At 39.1% G+C, this 27,072-nt stretch overlaps 1 protein-coding gene across 1 annotated transcript; it reads left to right on the top strand.

Annotated features, from left to right (window-relative positions):
* Window positions 1-2,611: 2,611 nt before the first annotated feature.
* On the top strand, window positions 2,612-26,619 carry TOMM70 (translocase of outer mitochondrial membrane 70). The gene is made up of 12 exons (XM_070750051.1): window positions 2,612-3,129; window positions 9,210-9,383; window positions 10,570-10,696; window positions 11,168-11,277; window positions 11,778-11,926; window positions 17,057-17,264; window positions 18,108-18,242; window positions 18,563-18,670; window positions 19,971-20,087; window positions 23,010-23,107; window positions 24,400-24,522; window positions 24,958-26,619. The coding sequence occupies exons 1-12, from the start codon at window positions 2,860-2,862 to the stop codon at window positions 25,109-25,111; spliced, it is 1,773 nt and encodes a 590-aa protein (XP_070606152.1). The 5' UTR covers window positions 2,612-2,859; the 3' UTR covers window positions 25,112-26,619.
* Window positions 26,620-27,072: the final 453 nt, after the last annotated feature.

Raw genomic sequence — 27,072 nt, 5'->3', positions numbered from 1 at the left:
TACAACCACAGTGGGAAAAAATTAGGGCATTGATTGTGGAAAGGTTTTGTTACATTCATAGATAACTTCATTTTGAAGACTCTCTCCTGGAGTGTCTGAACAAAATTCCCAAAATTTCAAGTGTCACTGTGTCAATTCCATTAAGTGTTTGGGAATTTTGTACATATAGAAGTCACTAAGTTTGCGAAGAATTACACAATCTCTCTCTCATAAAAAGCATAAATTGGGGCAGAAGTTGTTACTGTAAACTGTCTCCCTTCCACAATTGCATATGAAGCTGAATAGTTATTCTCTAATGAAATTACACACTTTTATTCCAATTATGATATTCTGTTTTAGGGTAAGCAATATTATGCAAAACTCATAAAAGGAATAAAAATAGTAAGCTCAATCAAGTACAAGATATTATAAGATAAAAAAAATTAAGTATAGTTAAGCCAGTCCATACATTAACCCTGTGCCTATGCTCGGGTCTATATGACCCGAAATGAAATTCGAAACACAAAAATGGAGGCCTTTGTGCCTTCCCCCAGTCCCCAGGAGCGTTCTGCAGGCTTCCAAGACCCTTTTCCCACCCCATTTTTGTGGGGAAAAAATGGTCAAAAAATGGTCTGTTTTTTTCAAACCCGGGCATTTTTGCCATTCCTCAGCACACAAGAGCACTCTGCAAGTGGGGAGGACAGGACTTCAGGACAGCAACAATGGCTTCATTCATTGTATAAGAACACCGACATTTCCACCCTCTTTTTTGGGGTGGGGGTGGGAGGTGCATCTTATACTCCGAAAAATATGGAGTATCAGCTCTTTATAACCATGACTTTCTACATCTTTTCTTACCTGTTAGCCCACTCTTGCCTCACATATATTAGATTTGTATGCCGCCCCTCTCCAAGGACTCGTAGCGGCATACAAATTATTCTCAAATTTTGCTTTGGTTATTCTTTCCCTCTGACCAAACCTCAAATGTATTTCTTTTGTATTGATTGTTTACTAGCACACGCCAGTGCTTTCCACAGGTTATCCCAAAGGTGCTTTTTCAGGAGGCAACTGGTCTTTGGTTTCTTTTCTTTGAAGAGGTTTCGCTTCTCATCCAAGAAGTTTCTTCAGCTTTGATAGGACAGTGGAGAATGGAAGGATTTCTATTCTTTGCAGACAGCTGGTCATTTTTATCCTTTTAGACTGCAGGGATGTCAAATTTGTGGCCCATGGGCTAGATGCGTCACGCACTGGCCATGGCCACCATTTAGCAAAAGGGAAAAAGTTGTGACATGTCAGGTAACAACATAGTCCTGTTGTTATTATGTTTTTTATACATTTTACTGTTGTTGATACTGTGATCCATTTTTACACTGCTTTTTAAATTCTTGTTACTATTGTGAGCCGCCCAGTTCTAAATAATAATAATAATAATAATAATAATAATAATAATAATAATAATATAATGTTGCACCTTTGACAACTGTATTTTAGAGGGTCACTGAAGCACTTGGAAGTTTATCTTTGTCCTCAAGGTCACCTGAGTAATGCTCCTAGTTCCTATACTTTGCAATTTTTCTCTGGTAATTTTTTCTCTGCTTCAACAACCCTCTAAAACAGGTGTCAAATTTGTGGTGTCAGGCGATGTATCACAACTTGTTTCCCTTCACTAAAATGGGGTGGGCGTGGCCAACCCATGATGCATTTGGCCCATGGGTGGCCAAGATTGACACCTCTACTCTAAAAGGATGCAAATGACCAGTTGTCTGCAAGGAATCCTTTCATTCTCCATTGTCCTGTCAAGAGCTGAAGAAGCTCCTTGGGTGAGAAGACAAACGTCTTCAAAGATAAAACAAAGTCCAGTTGCCCCTTGAAAAAGCGCCTTTAGGATAACATGACCTGCATGACTAAGAATTTCTATAGACTTTCCAAGGGTTTGGTTCAGACTAGAAGCATTTTATCTTAATTTGCATTCATTCAGCACCTGTCCTTGGTTTTGGCTGAGTACAAATTTATTGGGCGGCTCCTGCTTTAGCAATAACTTAGTAAGTGGAGATGTTCTTATTGAATTTCTTTTGAAATCTGTGGAACCTTTGTATTTCAGATCAGAGGGCATACATACCATCGGGATCCGGCCATTAAAGAAATGCATGGGTTTTTTAAAAACTGTTTTAATTGTTGGTAATTGCTGGTTTTAATTGGTTTTGAACTGTTTTTAGAGGGTTTTATATTACCTTTTATTTTATGTTTTATTTTATGTATATTTGGTTGTGAGAAGCCGAGTCCTTTGGGAGTTGGCCGATATAGAAGTCCAAATAAGTAAGTGAATGAATGAATTTCCTTGCTAAAGTATTAAACCTTAAGTGACCTTTGGGTAACTCAAAAGTACGAGTTTTCCCAGGGTGCTTTAGGAGTTATTTTATTTTTTTATTTGTTTTGTTTTTGCAAAACAATTTATTTATTTGTTTTGTTTTTGCAAAACAATTTATTTATTTGTTTTGTTGGGCGGCATATAAGTCCAAATAAGTAAATAAGTGAGTGAGTGATGAATGAATGAGTTTCCTTGTTGAAGTATTAAACCTTAAAGCGACCTTTACTTAACTCAAAAGTACGAATCCGTCGCGCTACCCAACTCACCCACACTTCGCCTAACTAACAAGCGTTTTTTCCTGTCAATCTAATCCGTGGCCCGCTCGGCTCTTTTCCCGCCAGCAGGCGGCCCTCCAGCATAGGGTTTGATACGAGGTAAAAGGTAGCAGGCCGCGGGCGGAAGCTTTCCCAGACCGCCTTTCCCGTTATGCCCTTGGTTTCCGTTGGTTCTTTTTTTCTTTCCTGGTGCGCGCTTTCACCGCCGCCCCTGAAAGCGCGAGGCGAGCGGGAGTCATGGCCGCCTCGAAGCCCGTGGAGGCCGCCGCCGCCGCAGGTGGAAACGGGACGGGCTCGGGGATCCCGCGCTGGCAGTTGGCCCTGGTCATCGGCGTGCCGCTGATCGGGGTCGGAGCGATTTACTGGTGGAACCGGCGGAGGCGGGGGACGCGGGCCGGAGGCAAGGGAACCAGCGAGAGGAAGACCCCTGAGGGGAGAGCCAGCCCGGCCTTCACCGACCCCTCAGGGGGAAGTCATCTGGATGGCGCCGCCGGCGGCGACGAGATGGTGAGAAGAGGGTGACGGGCTCCCAGCGGCGGGAAAGGGGCGCGGGGGTTTCCATTTGTGAGGCCGCTTCGGCAAAGCCTTCAGGACTGTAGCGCGCCAGCCACGTGCTTTTTGAGGGGGGTGCGGCAGGGTTCGGGGCGAGTTTGCCGAGCTTGCAGAGGGCGGGTCTGGTGCCAAGGCTCCCCGCTGCAACGCTCCTTTTTTTGGGGGGGGGACTGCCCTGCGAGGGGAAAGAGAGGGGGTGGGTCACGTGACTTTTTAACGGCGCTGTCGTCTTTCAGCCGGCAAGAAGGGGTGGGGGCGGGGGAGCAAAATTGGTTTTTGTTTGCTGGACTAGATTTTATTTATTTGTTTATTTTGTCACAAACAAATTGGTAGTATTCAAAGATATAACGATGTTTATATACAAAATATCTAAGAGAGATTTACTACTAAGAGAGAAACATTAGGACGGGATGGAAGGCACTCTGGTTCACTTATGCACATCCCTTACTCTGACCTTTTAGGCATCGGGAGAGGTCAACAGTGGACTAAGAGTAAAGTTTTGGCGGTTAGGTAATGATACTACAGAGTCAGGTATTGAGTTCTGTGCATCAACTACTCGGTGACTAAAGTCATATTTCCTGCAGTTGAGTTTGGAGTGGTTTACTTTAAGTTTGTATCTGTTGTGTGCTCCTGTGTTGTTGAGGGTTTGTTTTTAAAGTCACCCCTTAAACAGCATTTAAGGAGTGACTTGATCTAAGTGTATAACATCATGCATGGGATAGAAAAGGTGGATAGAGAAAAATTCTTTTCTTTATCACACAATACTAGGACGAGAGGGCACTCCCTAAAGCTCATAGGTAAGAAAGCGAAGACAAATAAAGGGAAATATTTCTTCACCCAGAGGGTCCTTGGTTTATGGAATTCACTTTCAGAAGAAGTCTTGACAGCTGTCAGCCTGGATAGCTTCAAGGCAGGATAAGCAGATTCATGGATGCCAAGTGGTTATTGAAACAGATGTCCATGTGTCACTTCTATGTTGGTTGGGCAGGCAGGACTCCTTTGAGTACCGTTTGTTGGGGGTCAAGGGAAAGGGAGGGTTTTGCCTTCTTTTTCTATTCAAGATCCCCATAGACAATTGGTGGGCCACTGTGTGACATAGAATGCTGGACCTGATGGGCTTTGGCCTGGTTCAGCATGGCTCTTCTTATGTTCTTATGAGATTGACAGGAAGGACGTTGTAGCATATGCTTTTATGGGCTATTCTTAAGTTGTGTTTAAAGTGATGTAGTTCTAAGCTTTCTAAACCTAGGATTGTAAGTCTAGTTGCATAGGGTATTTTGTTGCAAGTGGAGGAGTGGAGGGACTTTATTTATTTATGTAGTTAGTAAAATTTATATGCCGCCCAACTCCAATAGAATAAAATAGAATTCTTTATTCGCCAAGTGTGATTGGACACACAAGAAGTTTGTCTTTGGTGCATATGCTCTCAGTGAACATAGAAGAAAAGATACATTTGGGAAGAATCATGAAGTACAACACTTAATGATTGTCATAGCGTCAAATAAGCAATGAGGAAGCAGTATTAATTAAAATCTTAAGGATACAAGCAACAGACTACAGTCATACAGTCAGAATAGAATTCATTATTGGCCAAGTGTGATTGGACACAGAAGGAATTTGTCTTTGGTGCATCTGCTCTCAGTGTACATAAAAGAAAAAATGCATTTGTCAAGAGTCACGAGGTACAACACTTAATGATTGTCATAGGGGGCAAATAACCAATGAGGAAACAATCAATATTAATAAAAATCTTAGGATGCAAGCAACAAGTTATAGTCATAAGTGGGAGGAGATGGATGATAGGAATGATGTAGTAATAGTGCAGACTTAGTAAATAGTTTGACTGTTGAGGGAATTATTTGTTTAGCAGAGTGATGGCATTCGGGAAGAAACTGTTCTTGTGTCTAATTGTCTTGGTGTGCGGTGCTCTGTAGACGTTATGAGGGTAGGAGTTGAAACAGTTTATGTCCAGGATGCGAGGGGTCAGTAAATGTTTTCACTGCCCTCTTTTTGACTTGTGCTGTATACAGGTCCTCAATGGAAGGCAGGTAGGCAGCAATTGTTTCTTCTGCAGTTCCGATTATCCTCTGAAATCTGTTTCAGTCTTGTTGGGTTGCAGAACCAAACCAGACAGTGATAGAGGTGCAGACCATGGACTCTGGGCGGCTCGCATTAGTAACAAGAATTTAAAAAGCAGTGTAAAAAGGGATCACAGTATCAACAACAGTAAAAAGTATAAAAAACATAAGAATAGCCCTTAAAAACCATACATCCTCTCAATCATTCATTAGTATCATCATTGATCTTTATCATTCAATATTAAATGCCGCCTTTCCCAAGGTTTGCTATCTTGCTATTTTGAGTTTTGTGAGAAGAGAAATACACAAAATAGTTTTTACTAGAAATAAATACATGTGTTATGCTCAAATTTTGAATGGTGCTATTGTGTGAGAGAGAAGCTTTTATATTTGGCATTTTTAAGTGATTATTTTTATAATATATAAACTAATATATGGTGTTAATTTATATATAAACCATATAGGAATATATAAACTAGTATATAGAATAGCCACTGTGGAGAAGCTGGTGTATTTAATTGGTGACACTATTTATTATTTATTAATTTGACTTCTATGCCCCCCCCCAATCCCATGGGACTCAGTAAATATCTGATTGATGGAACTGAGTTCTAAAGTTATATGAGCACAAATGGACTTCATTTTCCACTTTTTAGAAATCTTTTTTTGAGATTTATTTTTGAGTTTTTCTTTCTTTCTAAGATTAAAGATCTGCTGGTGTAAGGAGTTTTATTTCAGGCTCTTTCGGTTTTCATTTTATATATCATTTCTTAAAAATAGTGATTTGTAGTTGGCAGTATTTCATATTCCAGATATAGGTGCATCATACTCAAGTATGAAACCTTACAATATTGTATTAGTTGTTTTTGTATGTACGTACATACATACATACATACATACATACATACATACATACATACATACATACATACAGTGGTACCTCTACTTAAGAACACCTCTACTTAAGAACTTTTCTAGATAAGAACCTGGTGTTCAAGATTTTTCCCCCTCTTCTTAAGAATCATTTTCTACTTAAGAACCTGAGCTTGGAAAAATTTCCCAGGAAATTTGAGAGTGGCACAAAGGCCCGGACAGTTTCCTGCCATTCCCCCTTTAATCCTGGCCATCTCCGGGCTTTTCTGGGCTGTCAGAGGAGTCTTTCGGTGGTGCTTAAGGAGTCTTTGGCAGTCCAGAGCGAAGAGAGCATTTTCCTTTCTTTGGACGCTTGGAGAAGGAATAAACCTCTGCCAGCAATCAGAGAAAAGAAACGCTCCCTTCACTCTGGGCAGCAACTGTCCTCCTCCTCTTATTCCTCCTCATCCCACCCAAATCCCGAGCTTTTATGTCTATCTTAATGGGTTTGCACACATTATTTGCTTTTACATTGATTCCTATGGGAAAAATAAGTTCGTAAGTAGAGGTATCACTCTGTGTGTGTGTGTGTGTGTGTGTGTATGTAAATGTTCGTAGAAATCTATCAAACATGCAGCTGAATTAACTTAGAATTATTTTTGGACACTCAAAGGCACAGTATAAATTTTCATGCATTTAAGGTTGAATGCTATTTGCCGTATTTTTCAGAGTACAAGATGCACCTTAGTTTTGGGAGAGAAAAATAGGGGGGAAATCTACCTATCAGGTATATTCATCTGGCTAGCATCTGTAGTCAGCTTCAGGACATTATTTTATCCTCTGGTTAGGTCTGGGGGGGGAAATATTGGGAGAGAGTAGGAATGAAAAAATCCTGCACACCAGGAAGATCGTTAGCACCTCCTTAAGAGTGGGAGAATAAGCTTTGAAAAAGCTACACAAGACACCCAAATTTTCAGCCTCTTTTTTTGGTAGTGGGAAGGAGTATCTTATACTCTAAACCAGTGTTTTTCAACCAGTGTGTCGTGGCACACTAGTGTGCCGCAAGACATGGTCAGGTGTGCCGCGAAGAAGGAATCTCAGGTTCCAGTCTCACAATTTTTTGCTGAGAGAGAGTGAGAGAGAGAGAGAGAGAAAGCAAGAGAGAGAGAAAGAAAGCAAGAGAGAGAGAAAGAAAGAAAGAGAAAAAGAGAAAGAAAGAGAAAAAGAGAGTGAGGAGAGAGAAAGCAAGAGAGAGAGAAAAGAGAGAAAGAGAGAGCAAGCAAGAGTGAGAGAGAAAGAAAGCAAGAGAGAGAGAGAAAGCAAGAGAAAGATGGCAAGAGAGAAAGAAAGCAAGAGAGAGAGAGAAAAGGAGAGGAAGGGAGAGAGAGAGAAATGAGCAAAAAGGGGAGGAAAAAAAGAGAAACGAGAAAATGATTGAGACAGAGAATGAGAGGAAAGAGAGAGAAACAAAAGAGAGAGAGAAGTGACTTGATTTAAAGCATATGATAAAAAGCACCCAAAGAATAAGAGAGAAAAAAACCCCAGCCCTCATCTGTTTTTGGAAATGGTTCAAGAGTGTGTATATACACACACACAAGGGTGGAGAGGAGACAGGGATGGAAAAAGAGAGGAGAGTGTCTTAGGGTGTCATTTTGTGTCATTTTGGTTGGTGGTGTGCCCCAGGATTTTGTAAATGTAAAAAATGTGCCGCGGCTCAAAAAAGGTTGAAAATCAGTGCTGTAAACAATGCAGTATTTACATCCTCTTAACTCTCAAGACATTTCACAGTGTACATTAATTACAGAAAACATAATTTAAATAAATGTCATGGTAGGAATTGTGGTAGGAAATGTCATGGTGTGAAATGTTAACATGCAAAAACAAAACTATAATATCATGAAAATAATCAAACCAAATAATTTCACTGTAGGCATTCCAGAATTTAGTTTTCAGAGTTGTTTGGAAGGTCACATCAATGGAAGGCCAAACTAATTTCTATGAAAAGACTGTTTCTTAAAATTGGTGTTATCACTGCCTATGTTCCCGTTATTACAGAAATGAGGAATCACAAAAGCTTCTTTCAGGATGCAGGTGTTGATCCTGCAAGTATCTCTCTCCAAAACTACGTAGAATTTTATAAACAGTGCATATTTTGAGTTCCACAAGCAACTAATAGGAAGCCAGTGCAAAGCTTGGATTTCCAGATGCAATATGCTAACAGTGGTAATTTCTAGCTATAGGTGGGCTGCTACATTCCATGTTAATTGAAATTTAAGGCAGCCCCAAGTACAGTATTTTGGAATGTTAATGAGTTTTACCCCAGCTTTATCTGTGTAACCTGGGTATCTTGGTTACAGTCACAAGTCTAGCAGACCACCACCTCATGGACCACACCTTCAGCATCACTGCCATCTCTTCTATACAAGAGAGTGTAGATGAGTCAGAGCAATTTGATCAACAGCTTGCAACTTTGTCTTGGGTGCAATTCAATTTCAATCGATTTCACAAGTCCAGATCCTGACAGCACTAGACACTAAGCGAAAACATTAATAGCATCTTCTGTCTAATCTGAGGTGACAAATATCTGAAGATTATCCTGTTGCTGATTATAGTATACCTCATATTAGTAAATGCTGTCTTGTCTGTTTTGCTGGAAATTTTTGAAAAGAGAAAAACCGGAAAATTGAATATTCTACCTTTGGGGGAACAGTTTTTTGTTTTTGTTTTTGTTAAGCTTGCATTCAATAGCAAGCAGAAAAAAGCTGAATAAAACCTTGTTGTTTATTATCTAGCTTTGCAAAGTAAGAGGTTGCTGACAATCCCTTTCAAAGAGGGTAAGAGATACTTACCTCTGGTAGACAGAAGAATGTGACATTTTACTTTTAATAAAATTTATGTGTTGTTACAAGAAATGACCTTTGGAAAATTCTGTGCCTAATGTTTGCCTTGTTAAATTCTGCTGATATGTAAAGAAATGTATGTAGCAACTCTGCTGTTTAGATTCTGAACTTTACAAATGACTCTTGGAAATTTATAAAGTTTTAACCAAAGCTGTTTTTTTTCTATTTTCATTTGTAAGAATTCATACGTGATTTTTATTTTCAGAGTCCTCTAGAGAAAGCACAGGCTGCAAAGAACAAAGGCAACAAATATTTTAAAGCTGGAAAATACGAGCAAGCTATTCTATGCTATACTGAAGCCATCAGTTTATGTCCTTCTGAAAAAAATAGCGACCTTTCTACATTTTATCAGAACCGAGCTGCAGCTTATGAACAACTGGTATGAAAACATCTAATCTATATTTAAGTTCATTTGCAATTTAAATATAGTTTCCTCCTGTTTCTTGTACAATCAGAAGGCACATTGGACACAGTACTGCCCATTGCAAAAAAAAAAAGTATCAAGTTGCCTAGATTTTAAAAATTGAAGCTTTGGGTTTTGAAAATATTTACATATTTTAAAATTAAATTATCTTGGTTTTACTTTGAGTGGTTGCAGAGATAACCATGTCTTAACTTTCATTTCATGTTTTCCTGCTGCTGAAATATTCACATCTATATTTCTTCCCCAATATATTATACATTTATATTTTTTAGTATTTTTTTTTTCAATTTAGCCCATATCTATTGGGGGAGGAGAATACAAAATACAACCAGTAGTTTTCAAAATACAAAATTTAAAAAATGATCATACACTAAGAATTACAAGTCTGGCAAAAGATAGAGGGTAAAATAATAATAATAATTAATAATAATTTATTAGATTTGTATGCCGCCCCTCTCCGAAGACTCGGGGCGGCTCACAACAATAATAAAAAACAACAAACCTTTATGTATGCTCAACAGCTTGGACGCAAGCAAAAATTCTATCCGCTAGAAAGCATTTGAAGACCTGGATAGGGAAAGCTATATTATAATGTTATATATTATCAAGAACCACTTTGCCAAGGCCGAAACTGCTCATCCAGTAAAACTATCACAAGAAAGCCTGCTTAGAAAATCCTTGGCTTATATTGTGTAGTGCTTATGAACGAAATGGCAAGCCTTCTTTCTTATGGCCTTCCAATTTGGAATTTCTTGCTTCCAGAGATTTAAGCAGTTCTTTTTCTCTGACTTCTTGTAAATCTTTTGAAAAAACGTGACCACACTTTTATCCAGAACTTAAACTTTGTCATAGCATTCCAAAGAGTGCCTTTTTAACAACATGAAAGTATTTGCTGCCCAAAACTGCTTTATTTTTTGTAGTTTTAAGAAAGGAAAATGTTTTAAGATAGCAAGACGTGTGAAAATAAAAGAAAGAAGAGAAATTGATTACATAATTAAAAAGTGACCCTTTTATTAGAGTGGGTCTAATCACTAGTTAGGATTACAGTTAATATTTATGCTATAAGTATTTGAAATATATATCAGTATTACTTTAAAAAAAATTGAACAAATGGGTTAATTAGTTATTTTTGTATCTACAGCAAAAATGGAAGGAAGTGGCCCAGGACTGCACAAAGGCAGTTGAACTTAATCCCAGATATGTGAAAGCACTTTTTAGGCGTGCAAAAGCACATGAGAAACTAGACAACAAAAAAGAATGTTTAGAAGGTAAGTATTCTGTACATTAAAATATATCATTATTAAACAGAAATATTATTTAATCTTTAAATAAAATCTGCTCTTCAAGCACCTAATGATGTGAGAATTTGGAGAGGGTGATTTGGGAATAAAATTTGTATAGGTGTCAACCTCAGGTAATCAGGAGTCCAGGCAGTTCAAATGAATATATAGGTTTATTGTATGCTAAAGCTCTCTACAATAATTTGAACTTCTAATGACCAAAGCAAATTGGTGGTAGGTAAGAGCTAGTGGAATGCAAGATGGGTTGAGCGCAGATCCATTGTGGATACGAAGGGAAGGGATTCTCGACTGATGACACCTTTGACCCTTCTCTTGGGCTGAGCTGGTTATCTCTGCCTCAGGATTAATTGTCCTGTGGGATATAAATGTACTTGGTAGCAGTGCTCTAGGCATAATTTCAAGTACTAATGAATTAGAAATTTCTCTTTATGTTTCCAGATGTTACTGCAGTTTGCATTTTAGAGGGCTTTCAAAATCAGCAAAGTATGTTGCTAGCTGATAAAGTTCTTAAACTTCTTGGGAAAGAAAAAGCCAAAGAGAAATATAAGGTATGATTTGTTCTCTATAATAAATGGTAAAATGTTACCTTTCTTAAATGGTTACACAAATATAGTTGTGCTGATAAAGTTGCGAGAATATTCAAAATGCAATTCTTTTTTTAGTAATATTAATTTCAATGAAATGTCATAGAATTTATATGAACTAATTGGAGTGTTTTCATTAACTGACTCATATCAAGAACTGTGACATATCTTGATCATATAATAGAAATTACTAAAATGATACTCAGGTCTAGTTCAACAATCAAATAGTTAAATTTGACCTTTTAACTACTGCTTGAAGATAATTGTCTGCCATGGCACCAGGTTGAGTACACCTTTATATAAATATGAGAAGTCATTGTGTATATGAGAAGCATTTCACATATATAAATATGAGATACATGTATGTATCATTTTAACAAAAATATCTCATTTAAAATAAATTAAAAGTTTAGCCTTATTCATGATTTGCCTTATTCAAATTATCAGTGTTTACCTTTTAATAGAACCGGGAACCCTTGATGCCTTCACCACAGTTTATCAAATCTTACTTCAGCTCTTTCACGGATGACATTATATCTCAGCCTCTTCTAAGGGAAGAGAAATCTGATGAGGATAAAGATAAAGAAGGAGAGGCCTCCATAATAAAAGAAAAGTAAGTGACTGAGCAGTTAAGCAACTAAACTTCCAGTACAGCTTGTAGCATATGATACATAAATATAATGCATTATTTTTCTTGCCATTTATTATGTTTTTTGAAAGAGAAATGAATTTATGTAGATCAAGGGCTTTCGGTCACTGAGATGCAGCTTTTTTTACCTTACTGTAATCACACTTAGTAACAGAATGCTGAAAAGTCATTCTGTGGCGGATGATTGATTTTCAGTGGAGTTGGAGGGGCCTGGCAATTCCGAAATAGATTGACTGTTGAAATTCCACTCTGTGTTCAAGACCAAGAAGCAATTCTCCTAAACAGGGAAAGCGAGAGGCTACACAATCTTCTATGCCACTCATAGTTCCCTCTAAGCTGAGCAGTGAGCAATCGCTCACTTAAAAATCATCATCAACTCAGAGTTTTCCAAACCTGCCCAGAAGCCGAGAGGGAAAGAGTGAAAGGGAAGGAGAGAGAGAGGAAGAGAGAGAAACAGATAGAAAAAAGAGAGGAAGGAAAAGAGAAAGAAAAAGAATGGGAGTAAAGAAGAGAGAAAGAAAATCAAAATCTAGTTTGAAACTAGCTCAACTATTTAAGTGGCATTTTGATATTGATAGAGTTGCCCTATTATGAGCTCACTGTTATAGACACACAGTACAGTATTTTATTTTGAAATTCTCTGAGGCAAAACAGGGTGGGTTTTTTGTTTGTTTGTTTATTTATTTATTTATTATTTCTGTGCCGCCCAGTCCCGAAGGGACTGCCGCTCAGACACTATACTTTTCCGCCCACCCCCCCAAAAAATTAGAGGGAACACTGATGCCAGTGATCTCCAACCTTTCCAGCTTTGTGGCCTGGCCGGTGGAGGGGGGGGAGGGGAGGGAGCAAGAGAAAAGAGATAATTCTGTGTCAGTGGCAGGCACGTGAGCCCCTACTGTTTGGCCAGCCTGATTCTGAACAGGCTGAGACTTGGTAGTGGGCCATGGCCCGGAGTTTGAGAACCATCATTCTATGCTGTTTGTTTGTTTGTTTATTTATTTATTAGATTTGTATGCCGCCCCTCTCGGTAGACTTGGGGCGGCTTACAACAATAATGAAACAACATGTAACAAATCTAATATTTAAAATAATTTTAAAAACCCTTATTTAAAAAACCAAACATACACACAAGCATACCATGCATAAATTGTATAGGCCTAGGGGGAAGGGAATATCTCAGTTTCCCCATGCCTGATGATAAAGGTGGGTTTTAAGGAGTTTACGAAAGGCGAGGAGGGTGGGGGCAATTCTGATCTCTGAGGGGAGTTGGTTCCAGAGGGTCGGGGCCGCCACAGAGAAGGCTCTTCCCCTGGGTCCCGCCAAATGACATTGTTTAGTTGGCAGGACCCGGAGAAGGCCAACTCTGTGGGACCTAACTGGTCGCTGGGATTCGTGCGGCAGAAGGCGGTCCTGGAGATATTCTGGTCCGATGTCATGAAGGGCTTTATAGGTCATAACCAACACTTTGAATTATGACCGGAAACTGATCGGCAACCAATGCAGACTCCAGAGTGTTGGTGTAACATGGGCATATTTAGGGAAGCCCATGATTGTTCTCGCAGCTGCATTCTGCACGATCTGAAGTTTCTGAATACTTTTCAAAGGTAGCCTCATGTAGAGAGCGTTGCAGTAGTCAATCCTCTAGGTCAGTGTTTCCCAACCTTGGCAACTTGAAGATATTTGGACTTCAACTCCCAGAATTCCCCAGCCAGCGAATGCTGGCTGGGGAATTCTGGGAGTTGAAGTCCAGATATCTTCAAGTTGCCAAGGTTGGGAAACACTGCTCTAGGTGATGAGGGCATGAGTGACTGTGAGCAGTGACTCCCGGTCCAAATAGGGCCGCAACTGGTGCACCAGGCGAACCTGGGCAAACGCCCCCCTCGCCACAGCTGAAAGATAGTTCTCTAATGTGAGCTGTGGTTCAAGGAGGACACCCAAGTTGAGGATCCTCTCTGAGGGGGTCAGTGACTTCTCCCCCCCCCCCCCATGGTAATGGACGGACAGATGGAATTGTCCTTGGGAGGCAAAACCCACAGCCACTCCGTCTTATCAGGATTGAGCTTGAGTCTGTTGACACCCATCCAGACCCCAACAGCCTCCAGGCACCGGCACATCACTTCCACTGCTTCGCTGACTGGTTTGCTGTTACATCAAGGAGACACCAAGATACTTACTAGTTGGGAAGACAAAATTCAGAAATGGGAAAATATCTTGGATGGAATAGAAAGTAAGAGGAAACATGTATGAAGAAAGGAATTCCTAAGTTTACCCTCACAGATTTTCCAGGAATTCACACTTTTGACCATTCAAATCAGTTAAAATTCCATGCATAATTTGGAACTCACTGCTATAGCATGTTTATGGTAGCTGGCTTATTCAATTTGTGGCAAGAAACTTCTAACTAAAATTCTAGACTTTTTGTATCAGAATATATAGTACTAAGAACAATGGTCCATGTGTCTAGTTTTATATTTTATTTATTTAATTACAAAATTTGTTTTCCATCTTTTGAAGCGATTTATTTCGAAGAGACTTTTTAAGGTAGATGTCTATAGATATTCTGTCATCCAGGTTATGGTTGTCTCAAAAATGCTTTTTCAAAAATCAATCACTTCTTGGATGAGAAGTGAAATGTCTTCAATGGAAAAAATAAGATCAGTTAGCTTTAAAAAAAACCATATTTGGGAGTATAAAGTAGCTTTTTGTGTTGCTGATTAAATATGCTGGTGTGGACATCCTGATTATTTTATCTGCATTGGGTCATAGATACATTTGCTTTTTCCATATTCCCTTTTGGTCTTAACAGAGATTAAAGCTATGGTTTGAGGATGTGTTTTGTTTTTTTAGACCAACTAGAAGCCATAATTTTTTTGATCCCTTGTTAATTTTCTAGGGCTTATGGGAATTGTAAATCCCAAATATGTCAGATTGTTCCTACTATAGAAGATTTCTCTAGTTTAAAAATGGAATAAACACAATACTTTACTTTCTTATAGTTTTGAATGATTTTTCAGATACTCAAAAATTAATGACAGAATATCTGAAATCTGGTTTTATAGAAAATATCAAATGGGCTAGCAATTCAGCTTGCTTAGTTTTGGTGAAGGCAAGAAGATGGCTCTTTATAATGACAATCCATTTCAGAGTTTATTAGAAGATTGTTTTATTATTTTATTTATTATTTTATTTTATTTTGTTTTATTTATATGCCGCTCATTCCAAAATGGATGGGTAGTTGTCTAAATATTTTAAATAAATAAAATAAAATAATAAATAGCAAATTGGTAGAAATGGATGGATTTACACATACCACATTTTTCAAAGTATAAGACACACCTCCCCCCCCCCCCCCAAAAAAAAAAGAAGAAGGTGGAAATGTCAATGTGTGTTATACACCGAATTTGCACAAACTGTATTTTTGGGAGTATAAAAGAGGGTGGAAATATCAGTGCGTCTTATACACCGAACCAAATGTAGCCATTTTTGCTGTCCCGAAGCGCCGCCCCCCCCCCCCCCCAGCCTCTACCTGCAAAAGGGCTCTTGGATGCTGGGGAATGGCGAAAATGCCTGTTTTTGCAAAAAAAAACCAGGGCTTTTTTGCCCGTCTTCGCAAACGTAGGGTGGGGAAACGGTCTGGAGAGCCTGCAGACAGCTCTTGGGTGCTGGGGAATGGCAAAAATGCCCCTGAAAATGGACAGTTTTTCTGCAAAATGGAAAGGATCTGGGGAGTCTGCAGAATGCTTCTGGGAACTGGGGAAAGGCAAAAATGGGGCTGTTTTTGCCTGCTAATTATCCCATCTAGCATAAGTGGAGGAGGAATTTTGCAAGTTGAAGTCCACAAGTTTTAAAGCTGTCAAGTTTGAAGTTTGTAAAAAGTATACATGTTTGTAAAAAGTATTCTGCTACACTAGTATTTATTAAATAATATATTACTACACCTTTTGATTCAGAATACTTTTTTCCTTGTTTTCCACCTCTAAAATCTAGGTGCGTCTTATACTCCAGTATGTCTTATATGTGGGGAAAATGCGGCATTTTGAATTGCTTGGTTCAACATAGTCTTATATATGTATTGGGAATTACTAGAATGCTACCAGTCCAATATTATTAATGTTCAGTGTTAAACAAGATTTGTATTGCTGCCCAACTCCAATGGACTCTGGGCGGCTAACAACATATAAAAACAATATCAAAATTACAATATCAAAAAATAAAATATAGAAACAATCAATAACCCTATTAATAACATTCAAACATTCAATCATCAATGGTCCCAGGCCTGCCGGAAAAGCCATGTCTTAATGGCTTTCTGGAAGACCAGTAGGCAGGGATAGTGCGAATCTCCGGGGGCAGTTGGTTCCAAAGGGTTGGAGTTGCCACAGAGAAGAGTCTGCTCCGTGGCCCTGCCAACCAACAATATTTGGCAGATGGGGCCTGGAAATTGCCATATCTGTAGGCCCTTATTGGCCGCAAGGAAGTGAGAGGTAGTAGGCAGTCCCATAAGTAGTCCTAAGTCATGTAGGGCTTTAAAGGTGATAACCAACCCTTGAATTGTGTCCAGAGATCGATTGGTAGCTAATGCAGCTTGTGGAGAGTTGGAGTTATATGGGTGTACCTTCGCACACCTACTATGGCTCATGTGGCTCCATTTTGAACCTCTGTTGTCTCTGTACGCTCTTCAAGGGTAGCCCCATGTAGAGTGCATTGCAATAGTCAAGGTGTGAGGCGATGAGTGACTGTGTAAACAGCCTGCTGGTCTAGGTAGGGCTGCAACTGGTGCACAATATGGACCTGTGCAAAAGTCCCCTAGCCACAGCTGAGAGATGTTGATCTAACCTCAGCTGCGGATCTAGGAGGATACCCAAGTTGCGGGTGGTGGTGCTGGGGATCAAATAAAATCATCTTGTCAGGGTAGAGTTTGAGCCAGTTGACGCCCACCCAGAACCTTATGGCTTCCAGACACCGGCACATCACATCCATTACAAAATATATAAAGAGAATTTTCTTTCATCTAGGTGTTTTTCAGAAATAGCTTGTATATAGAACTAGAGAAACATTTCTCTTGCACGTAACTGCTTTTCACATTTCTTTCAGCTGTGGCTATTTAAAAGCAAAGAAATATATGGAGGAAGAAAACTACGACAAAATAATTAGCGAATGCACTAAAGAAATTGAAGCTAAAGGAAAATATATGGCAGAAGCTTTGCTATTAAGAGCTACATTCTATTTACTTATTGGTAATGCCAATGCAGCCAACCCTGATTTGAATCAGGTTATTGTTATGGAAGATGCAAATGTAAAGGTAAGTGTTTTGTAGATATAGAAGACATTTCTTAGTTATGATAGTGAAATTCAAGAAGAAAAGTGATTGTGGTGTTCTCTTATTATCTATTCCCAGCTCTATTTCATGTGGTTTTCAGGCAAAATGAAAATTTTAAAACAAATGTGAAGTTTGCAAAAAAATCCCTCCTGTCTCTAGAAGAAATGTGCTAAGGATAACTGATAAATCTAGGGAAGCAATTGAGGATATTTTATAGTGGGCTGAAAAATAATTTATGTTTTCTCTAATTTCCACTTTGTCCCTAGATCTGCCTGTTTTCACATGAGAGTACAAACAAGATTAACTCTTTGCTACCCATACTCTCTGCTCTAGACTTTAGAATGTAATGTGTAATGTTCAGTGTTTATTGTAATAAATAGTCAGCTCCTTCAAGTATTCCACTTGTGAAATTTTGCTCTTGATAAAACTCTTGCAGCCACTTTTTTCCTGGAAATAATGTTTGCTGTATCATCCCTTTTTGCTGCCTCTTCATGGAGGTCCTGCAACTGCTGATGACCCTTGGCTGTAGTAACGTACATCAGTCTGAATGCACTGCTAATATGCTTTCTGTAGTTGCTTGTTTAGACTATATGTGATGTGTTTTAATTCTTATGAATATATTAGTTTTTATTGGAGGGATATTAGCAATCAAAGATTTAGAAGCTCTATGAATTAGGAATGGTATTATTGGTATTAAGATTTTACCTGAGCTACTAGTGCAGAGGGTTTTTAAATCTAAAAAGAAATGATTAAAAAGATATTTCTGTAATAAAATTGAAATAGCTAGGAAAAGAAATGCATAAAAGTTTTAATTCTTATCAACAGCTTCGTGCTAATGCCCTCATCAAACGAGGAAGTATGCATATGCAGCAGCAACAGCCTTTTCTCTCTACTCAAGACTTTAATATGGCTGCTGATATTGATCCTCAGAATGCAGATGTTTATCATCATAGAGGACAGGTAGGGATTAACCACCTTAATATTTTTTATCATTAGATGTTTCCTTGTATGGATAACTCCAGGAGAAAAATCGCAACAAACTGAAAATAATAAATGGTAACCACTGTAACTGTGTACTGAATTATGCATATTGAAATTATAAATTCATCAGAACCTTGGTAGAAGTACCAGTTTAATATTAATGACATGATAGATGCTACATAACATATAAACATCTAAAGAATTCAATCATGTAGTACAGATTGAGTCAGTATGTTTTTACTGGTAATTGTATTACAGTGGTGATTTTACTTCCATTTGATAGTTTTTGTCTTTTTCAGCTAAAAATTTTGCTTGACCGTGTAGAAGAAGCTGTAGACGATTTTGATGAATGTATCCGTTTGCGCCCAGATTCTGCCTTGGCACAGGCACAGAAATGTTTTGCTTTGGTGAGTATTTGAAAATTTATTAGGCTTTATTGTAACATGATCTCACAAACCGCTTAGCAAAAATACAATAGAATTCTTTATTGGCCAAGTGTGATTAGATATTATTATTATTATTATTATTATTATTATTATTATTATTATTATTATTATTATTATTTATTGGATTTGTATGCCGCCCCTCTTCGGAGACTCGGGGCGGCTAACAGCAATAATAAAACAGCATATAATAATAATCCAATACTAAAAACAGTTAAAAACCCATTATATTATAAAAACCAAACATACATACAGACATACCATGCATAAAATTGTAAAGGCCTAGGGGGAAACGAGTCTGCGGAGAGGGGCGGCATACAAATCTAAATAATAAATAAATAAATAAATAAATCTCAATTCCCCCATGCCTGGGGGCAGAGGTGGGTTTTAAGCAGCTTACGAAAGGCAAGGAGGGTGGGGGCAATTCTAATCTCTGGGGGGAGTTGGTTCCGGGGCCGCCACAGAGAAGGCTTTTCCCCTGGGTCCTGCCAAGTGACATTGTTTAGTTGACGGGACCCGGAGAAGACCCACTCTGTGGGACCTAACTGGTCGCTGGGATTCGTGCAGCAGAAGGCGGTCCCTGAGATAATCTGGTCCGGTGCCATATCTCTTTGATGCCGATCAATTTCCGGTCACAATTCAAAGTGTTGGTTATGACCTATAAAGCCCTTCATGGCATCGGACCAGAATATCTCCGAGACCGCCTTCTGCCGCACGAATCCCAGTGACCGATCAGGTCCCACAGAGTGGGCCTTCTCCAGGTCCCGTCAACTAAACAATGTCGGTTGGCGGGCCCCAGGGGACGAGCCTTCTCTGTGGCGGCCCCGACTCTCTGGAATCAGCTTCCCCCAGAGATTAGAACTGCCCCTACCCTCCTTGCCTTTCGCAAACTCCTTAAAACCCACCTTTGTCGTCAGGCATGGTGGAACTGAGATATCTCCCCCGGGCCTATACAATTTATGTGTAGTATGCTTGTGTGTATGTCTATTTAATAATGGGTTTTTAAAATATTTTAAACTGTAAATTATTAGATTTGTTATAAACTGTTTTTATTGTGTTGTGAGCCGCCCCGAGTCTGCGGAGAGGGGCGGCATACAAATCTAATAAATAATAAATAATAATAATAATATGCTCTCAGTGTACATAAAAGAATATCATTTGTGGCAAGTTTAGAAGTCACACTTACAATTACCTGGGAATGAGTATGTAGGCTTTCTACTAAGACTTTATTTGTTTTTAACTCAATAATACTTTTTCTTTGCAGTATCGTCAAGCCTATACTGGAAATAATACTTCACAAGTACAAGCAGCAATGAAAGGTTTTGAGGATGTCATTAAGAAATTTCCAAGGTGTGCTGAAGGTTATGCATTGTATGCCCAGGTACATAATTTTTTAATCCCTTATTTAAAAATCTCATGTGCTATCATGAACCAGCTCAGTATCAAATATTCTTGACATGTTACATGTGAATCACAGTGGGAGATCATGCAAATATATGTAAGTGCTAATGACATTAGGAGAACAGCATGGCAATTTCAGAATGAAATGAATTTTCTGGATACCTTTCAGTTTCAAACTTGGTTATGCAACAGAAACAGCATTTATTGCATTTGTAGACAAGAGTAGGATTTTGGCTTTTGCCAAGGCCAGTCCTAATTGTAGTAGGTCCAGCCCACAGCTTCTCCTTTATGATGCACCGCGGGCATCTCTACAATCTTTTTAATATCTTCATGAAGCCAGTGGGTGAGATCATCAGACATTCCAGGGTGACGTATCATCAAGGTGCTGATGATGCTCAATAATATATCTTCATCCCGGGTGACCCAAGTGTTACTGTCACTGCCCTTTTGCAGTGCCTGGAGGCTGAGGGCATCTGGATGGGAAAAAATAGACTTCAGCTGGACTCTGCCAACACTTTGTGGCTATGGGTATGAGGAGCGTAGGGATCTGGAAGTTTAGCAACTTTTGTTCTAGGTGGGATTGTGCTGCAGTGCACTGTACATGGGGCTACCCTTGAAGAGTATTTGGAAACTACAACTTGCACATAACACAATTATGCAGACAGTTCTAGAAGGCCCTAAAATAACACATACAAAACTGCTATTAAGCAAATTGCACTGGCTGCCAGTTTGCTTCTGGGTGCAATTCTAGATGTTGCCCTTTAAAACCCTTCATGGCATGGTTCTAGGTTAACTGAGGAATTGTCAATAGGGTTGGCCTGCCCACTCATATTGGCAGAAGGGGCATTCTACTGACTACAGTCAATAAATTTCAGCACACAAGATCTTGGAAAGGAGCCTTTTCTGTGGTACTCCCCACCTTTTAGGACATCTTGCTTCTAGAAGTGAGATCTGCCTCCAGCCCCCTGGCCTCCCAGAAGGCTTCAATATCTAGCTCTGCCAATTGGCCTGGTACCCCGATAGAGTCACTTTATGTTGGAGGAATAAGATTCCACCCCTGTATGTCTTGGATACTTAATTCCTAGTTTACTTAATTAATGTTCATGCTTTAAATGTTTGTATAATTGTGTTTTTATTGTAATTTGGCCAGAGATGCTTTGATATTTATTTATTTATTTATTTATTAAATTTGTATGCCGCCCCTCTCCGCAGACTCGGGGCAGCTCACAGCAATAGTAGAAAACAATGTAGAATACAAATCTAATATTTAAAAAACTAAAAACCCATAATTTAAAAAAACATACAACATACCATACATAAATATATAGGCCTGGGGAAGATGTCTCAGTTCCCCCATGCCTGACGGCAGAGGTGGAGTTTACGAAAGGCAAGGATTGTGGGGTCAATCCTAATCTCTGGGGGGGGAGCTGGTTCCAGAGGGTCGGGGCCGCCACAGAGAAGGCTCTTCCCCTGGGTCCCGCCAGATGACATTATTTAGTCGATGGGACCTGGAGAAGGCCAACTCTGTGGGACCTAACTGGTCGCTGGGATTCATGCGGCAGAAGGTGGTCCCGGAGATATTCTGGTCCGATGCCATGAAGGGCTTTATAGGTCATAACCAACACTTTGAATTGTGACCAGAAACTGATCGGCAACCAATGCAGACTGCGGAGTGTTGGTGAAACATGGGCATACCTAGGGAAGCCCATGATTGTTCTCGCAGCTGCATTCTGCACGATCTGAAGTTTCTGAACACTCTTCAAAGGTAGCCCCATGTAGAGAGTGTTACAGTAGTCGATCCTCGAGGTGATGAGGGCATGAGTGACTGAGCAGTGACTCCCGGTCCAGATAGGGCCGCAACTGGTGTACCAGGCGAACCTGGGCAAACGCCCCCCTCGCCACAGCTGAAAGATGGTTCTCTAATGTAAGCTGTGGATTGAGGAGGACGCCCAAGTTGCGGACCCTCTCTGAGGGGGTCAGTAATTCCCCCAGTGTGATGGACGGACAGATGGAATTATCCTTGGGAGGCAAAACCCACAGCCACTCTCTTATCAGGGTTGAGTTTGAGTCTGTTGACACCCATCCAGACCCTAACAGCCTCCAGGCACCGGCACATCACTTCCACTGCTTCATTGACTGGACATGGGGTGGAGATGTACAACTGGGTATCATCAGTGTACTGATGATACCTCACCCCATGCCCCTGGATGATCTCGCCCAGCAGTTTTATGTAGATATTAAATAGCAGGGGGGAGAGGACTGACCTCTGAGGCACCCCACAAGGGAGAAGCCTAGAGGTCGACCTCTGACCCCCCACTAACACCGACTGCGACCGATCGGTGAGGTAGGAAGAGAACCACTAAAGGACAGTGACTCTCACTCCCAACCCCTCCAGCCGGCGCAGAAGGATACCATGGTCGATGGTATCGAAAGCCGCTGAGAGGTCAAGAAGCACCAGGACAGGATAAACCCCTGTCCCGAGCTGCCAGAGATCTTCCATCAATGCGACCAAAGCAGTTTCTGTGCTGTAGCTGGGCCTGAATCCTGACTGCTGAGGGCCTAGGTAATCAGCTTCTTCCAAGGACCGCTGGAGCTGGAGTGCCACCACCTTCTCAACAACCTTCCCCATAAAGGGAAGGTTGGAGACTGGACGATAGTTGTTGAGAATGGCTGGGTCCAGGGAAGGCTTCTTGAGGAGGGGGCGCACAAGTGCCTCCTTGTAGGGAGCCGGAAAGGACCCCCTCCCCAAGGAAGCGTTGACAATCTCCTGGACCCAGCTCCGTGTCACCTCCCCATATGGCATATAAATTTAATAATAAGCAAAAATATTTTATTTATTATTAGGACTGTTGTAAAACACTCATTCATGAATGAGCTATGTTGTTATTGCATCTCCATGCAGGCCTTAACAGATCAACAACAGTTTGGCAAAGCTGATGATATGTATGATAAATGTATTGATCTTGAGCCAGATAATGCTACAACCTACGTTCATAAGGGGTAACTATTTGTTTTAATATTAAATTCACATACAATTATATGTTTTTTTTACATTATACAGTAGCACTTCTTTATAAAGTTACTAAAGCTTCTGTTCTGGTGCCTTGGAACATATGTTTACAATCCGACCAATCAGGTGTTTACAGTGGGGGTGTCTCTTTTACCTTCCTGCCAATCAGCTTAAAGTTCTGTTGGGAGAATTGACGCTAGAGTTATGGTTGGGGGTCACCACAACATGAGGCACTGTATTAAGGGGTTGCAGCATTAGAAAAGTTGAGAACCACTAAATTTTACATGATTTCTGTTTGTCAGTTGCTTAACTACTAAATGGCTTGATGAGATGCCCAAACATTCATATTACTTTTTTCCTCTCAAATACACCATAAACTTGCATTTAGAATGCCAGATCTGTGCGCAGTGACCGAAAGGATTCAGTAATCAAAGGCCTTTCTTTTTAGAAAGTGACTACAAATAGTTCCTGACTTATGACCATTCCTTTAGCAATTGTTCAATTATGGTGGCACTGAAGAAAGGGACTTACAACCAGTTCTTGAACTCCCATCCATTGCAGTATTCACATGAACACAATGGGCACTTAGCATTTACAATGGTTACAGCATCCTGGAGTCGCATGATAACCATTTGCAACCTTCCCTGCCAGTTTGCAATAAAGTCAATGGGGGAAGTCATTGAGCATGACAAAAAGGTCATCAAATTGGTTGTGACTCACTGCCCACATTACTTAGTAACAAGTTCCAGTCCGAATTGGGGTCATACATCGAGAACTGCGTGTAGAACTAAAGTGTTTTAACCAGAAAAAAAGGAGATGAAGGAGATGTATAAAATAATGTTTTGTATGGACAAAAGTGAATGGAGAGAAGCTTTTTTCTCTCATTTTCAAAACATTACAACTGGGGTCATTTAGTGAGGTTGTACAGAAAGATTTATATCAGTCAAAACAACAATCATTTACATGATCCTGTAAAGTTCATCGTGGCAAGAGTTTCATGATGACCAGTAATTGAATAGTTTTAAGAGGAGAATGGGTAAATTCATGGAGGTCAAATCTATCAAGGGTTGTTATTTTGATTCATTTGTTATTTTGGGTAACTATTCTTCTGAATACTTGTGATTATAAATTGTAGCAAAAATAGGGAAGATGTTTAGATTTTTGGTTAATGTAAAAGGTATTGTGAAAACGAATCTTATTTAGCAGGAATATGTTTGTCATATTCACGCACATGAGTTGTAGACTAAACATTCACCATTGATTTGTAATGATTTTTTTCCAGTTTACTTCAGCTTCAGTGGAAGCAAGATTTAGATAAAGGTTTGGAACTTATAGGCAAAGCTATTGAAATCGATAACAAATGTGATTTTGCATATGAAACCATGGGGACAATTGAAGTGCAAAGGTAAATATATTTTTTCAAGTTTGGCACCTAAAATTCTTAATTCTCGGAAACAACATACTATAAATTGTTCTCAGTAGCTATAGAATATATCCATTAGATTAACATATGTATAGTTCAGGCAGAGTGGGATGTTCGTTAAAAAAGAATCCCTTGTGGTTATATTGTACAATCATCAAATTTTCCCATTATGAATTTAAATGAAAAATAAAATGTTTTCGTAGTCTTTCCTTTGATCACATGGGCCTGATCTTCGAGGTTTTTTGGAGGTGGCCCTGCAGCTGTTTCAAAATTTTATAATTTATATTTTTTAATGTTCTATTAATCCTCATATCAGTTGTAGACTATTTTTAAACTTTAAATGTAAACGACTGATTTCTACTTGTTGCCATATCAGTCTTTGCTTCTTTCTTTATAATACGTTTTTCACCATTGCAGGGGCAATCTGGATAAAGCCATTGACATGTTCAACAAAGCTATTAATCTAGCCAAATCAGAAATGGAAATGGCTCACCTCTACTCACTCTGTGATGCTGCTTATGCCCAGACAGAAGTTGCTAAAAAATATGGATTGAAGCCACCAACGCTGTAAAACAAACAAAAAAAAGAATAGGAGAGGAATGATCTTTTAAAAAGTAAAACTGCCCACTCAACCTAGTCCTAAAGACACTGTTGCGGTGTGTTGAATGGTGGAAGTTACTTTTTTTTTTTTGGTGCTGTTGTAATTCTTTTAAATGTTTAGGTGTTGTGGAAATGGCTGTTCAAGGAAGAAAGCAATTCCCGTGTCCCCCCCCTGCCCTCCCCCATCAAATAATTATTAAACTTAAAAACAAAATTGCAAGGGGATCAAAGATTATTTTGGCCATGCAAATAAAAATCTTTTTGACTCATTTTTTTAGGGTAACTGTTGTGAATGACTGGTTCTAACCACAAGAGTGTTATGCAACATGCTGTTCTGTTGATTTTAACGATAGTGCTGTGTATTTTATATATAAGAATCCTTTTTCATTGTTTTAGTTTTGGGGAAACAACAAAAATTGTGAATTGTTTGATGGGGAAGATTTTGTGGCAATAGGTACTAAAGCTTTACCCCCCAAAAGATGATCTCATGCAAACATTTCTTATTTCCCCTTGGTTTCTGTTTCATACGAGACAGCGGCCAAACTGGTTTTAGGGACACTCGTAAATAGTTTATACCTCATTTGCTGCCATATGAGGATGTTCTGTGCTCCAAAAGCAAATTATTTTGATCTGGGCATTTTAGAAAGAATTTTATTATTAAACAGTATAGCAAAATTGCATAGTAACTGCCTAAGATATCCTGGAACTGTTCAAAACAATATGCTACAATTGCTGTGTCATACAAGTAAGAATTTAGAGCCTTGGAATGAAAATTGGTTCAAAAAGTCTGACTGATTTGAAAACTAGTCAATTATTCTTTCATGAAACAATATCTTTTATTGATGCTACAGTACACAAAGTTTAGTTCCGTTTAAAAAGTCTTACTGTGAATTAGAGTACTTAGAAAATTAAATATGTTATTGGTTGTTCCACTGGTTATTTGAAAATTCAGTCCATAATTTTGTAGTGCTATTTCAATTTATCTGAAATGCATTGTATAGCACATTTGAGTATTCCTTCATTGGAATTTCTTTTTGCTATCAATGCGAAATAAATAAAATCATATTTACAATGTCTTCCCCAAAGATTGTTGTCTTTTTCACATATTAAAAGATGGTGACTGACCTGGAATGATTGAACAAAGTCAAATAATATTGCTCAATGTTCAAGTTAGAATTTCAGTGCTTCAAAAAAAGCAGCGCAATGAAACTATTTCCTATATCTCCATCTCCATTTCCCTTCGATGACTGCATCATATTTTCAAAGGGGTTTTTATTTGCATGGCTACACAGGCACTTGTCTCTTGAGAGCAATGAAGAATTAAGCATGTGAACTAATACTAGCATTCCAAATTATAAGAATTTTTGCCTGTTGTTCAGACATTTGAAGTTGCACTGAAACAATGCATATGATTCTTTTTGTAAATGACTTACACATGTAAAGTCACCAAATAAATACTATGTTCAGATACCTTTTATACATCTGTGGTCTAGGCTGTTGGTTGGAAATTGTCTGTAATTGGGTAAAGAAAATGTACTAGAAACTGTTGCAGAAATGAAATTAATGACACTTCTAAAATTTTGTTTATTTTCTTTGTGAAATATGGGGAGAAAACCCATTCCATATTAGGGATGAGTTTCAGCCTTGAAATGCCCCAATTGTGAATATAGACTATAATTTCTGCAAAATGTGCACTAAGTGTGAAATTTGATATTTCAAAAGACATAACTTTCAGTATTCTTGCTGCTCTAATATTGTCATTGTTTATGACTTATGATTGGGCTGTATTTTTCAGAATTTTAGTATGTACAATAGCAAGGATCAATTATGCCTTGCAGCTCTTGGTGTACAGTGAATAGGGGGATGTGAGAATGAAGTGTGTAGGGGAAAGAAACAAGTATATGCTGGACCGAATAATGGCATACGACCTTC

The sequence above is a fragment of the Erythrolamprus reginae genome, chromosome 4 (assembly GCF_031021105.1).
Source record: "Erythrolamprus reginae isolate rEryReg1 chromosome 4, rEryReg1.hap1, whole genome shotgun sequence".
Taxonomy (NCBI): Eukaryota; Metazoa; Chordata; class Lepidosauria; order Squamata; family Dipsadidae; genus Erythrolamprus; species Erythrolamprus reginae.
This window is presented reverse-complemented; position numbering and strand designations above follow the sequence as displayed.

What these genes read in the sequence shown, in the direction of transcription:
- TOMM70 (XM_070750051.1), top strand. Translation starts at nt 2,860, where the DNA reads ATGGCCGCCTCGAAGCCCGTGGAGGCCGCCGCCGCCGCAGGTGGAAAC. An exon ending in CTGCAGCTTATGAACAACTG is followed by an intron (nt 9,384 to 10,569) that starts GTATGAAAACAT and finishes TTGTATCTACAG; the next exon opens with CAAAAATGGAAGGAAGTGGC. An exon ending in ACAACCTACGTTCATAAGGG is followed by an intron (nt 23,108 to 24,399) that starts GTAACTATTTGT and finishes ATTTTTTTCCAG; the next exon opens with TTTACTTCAGCTTCAGTGGA.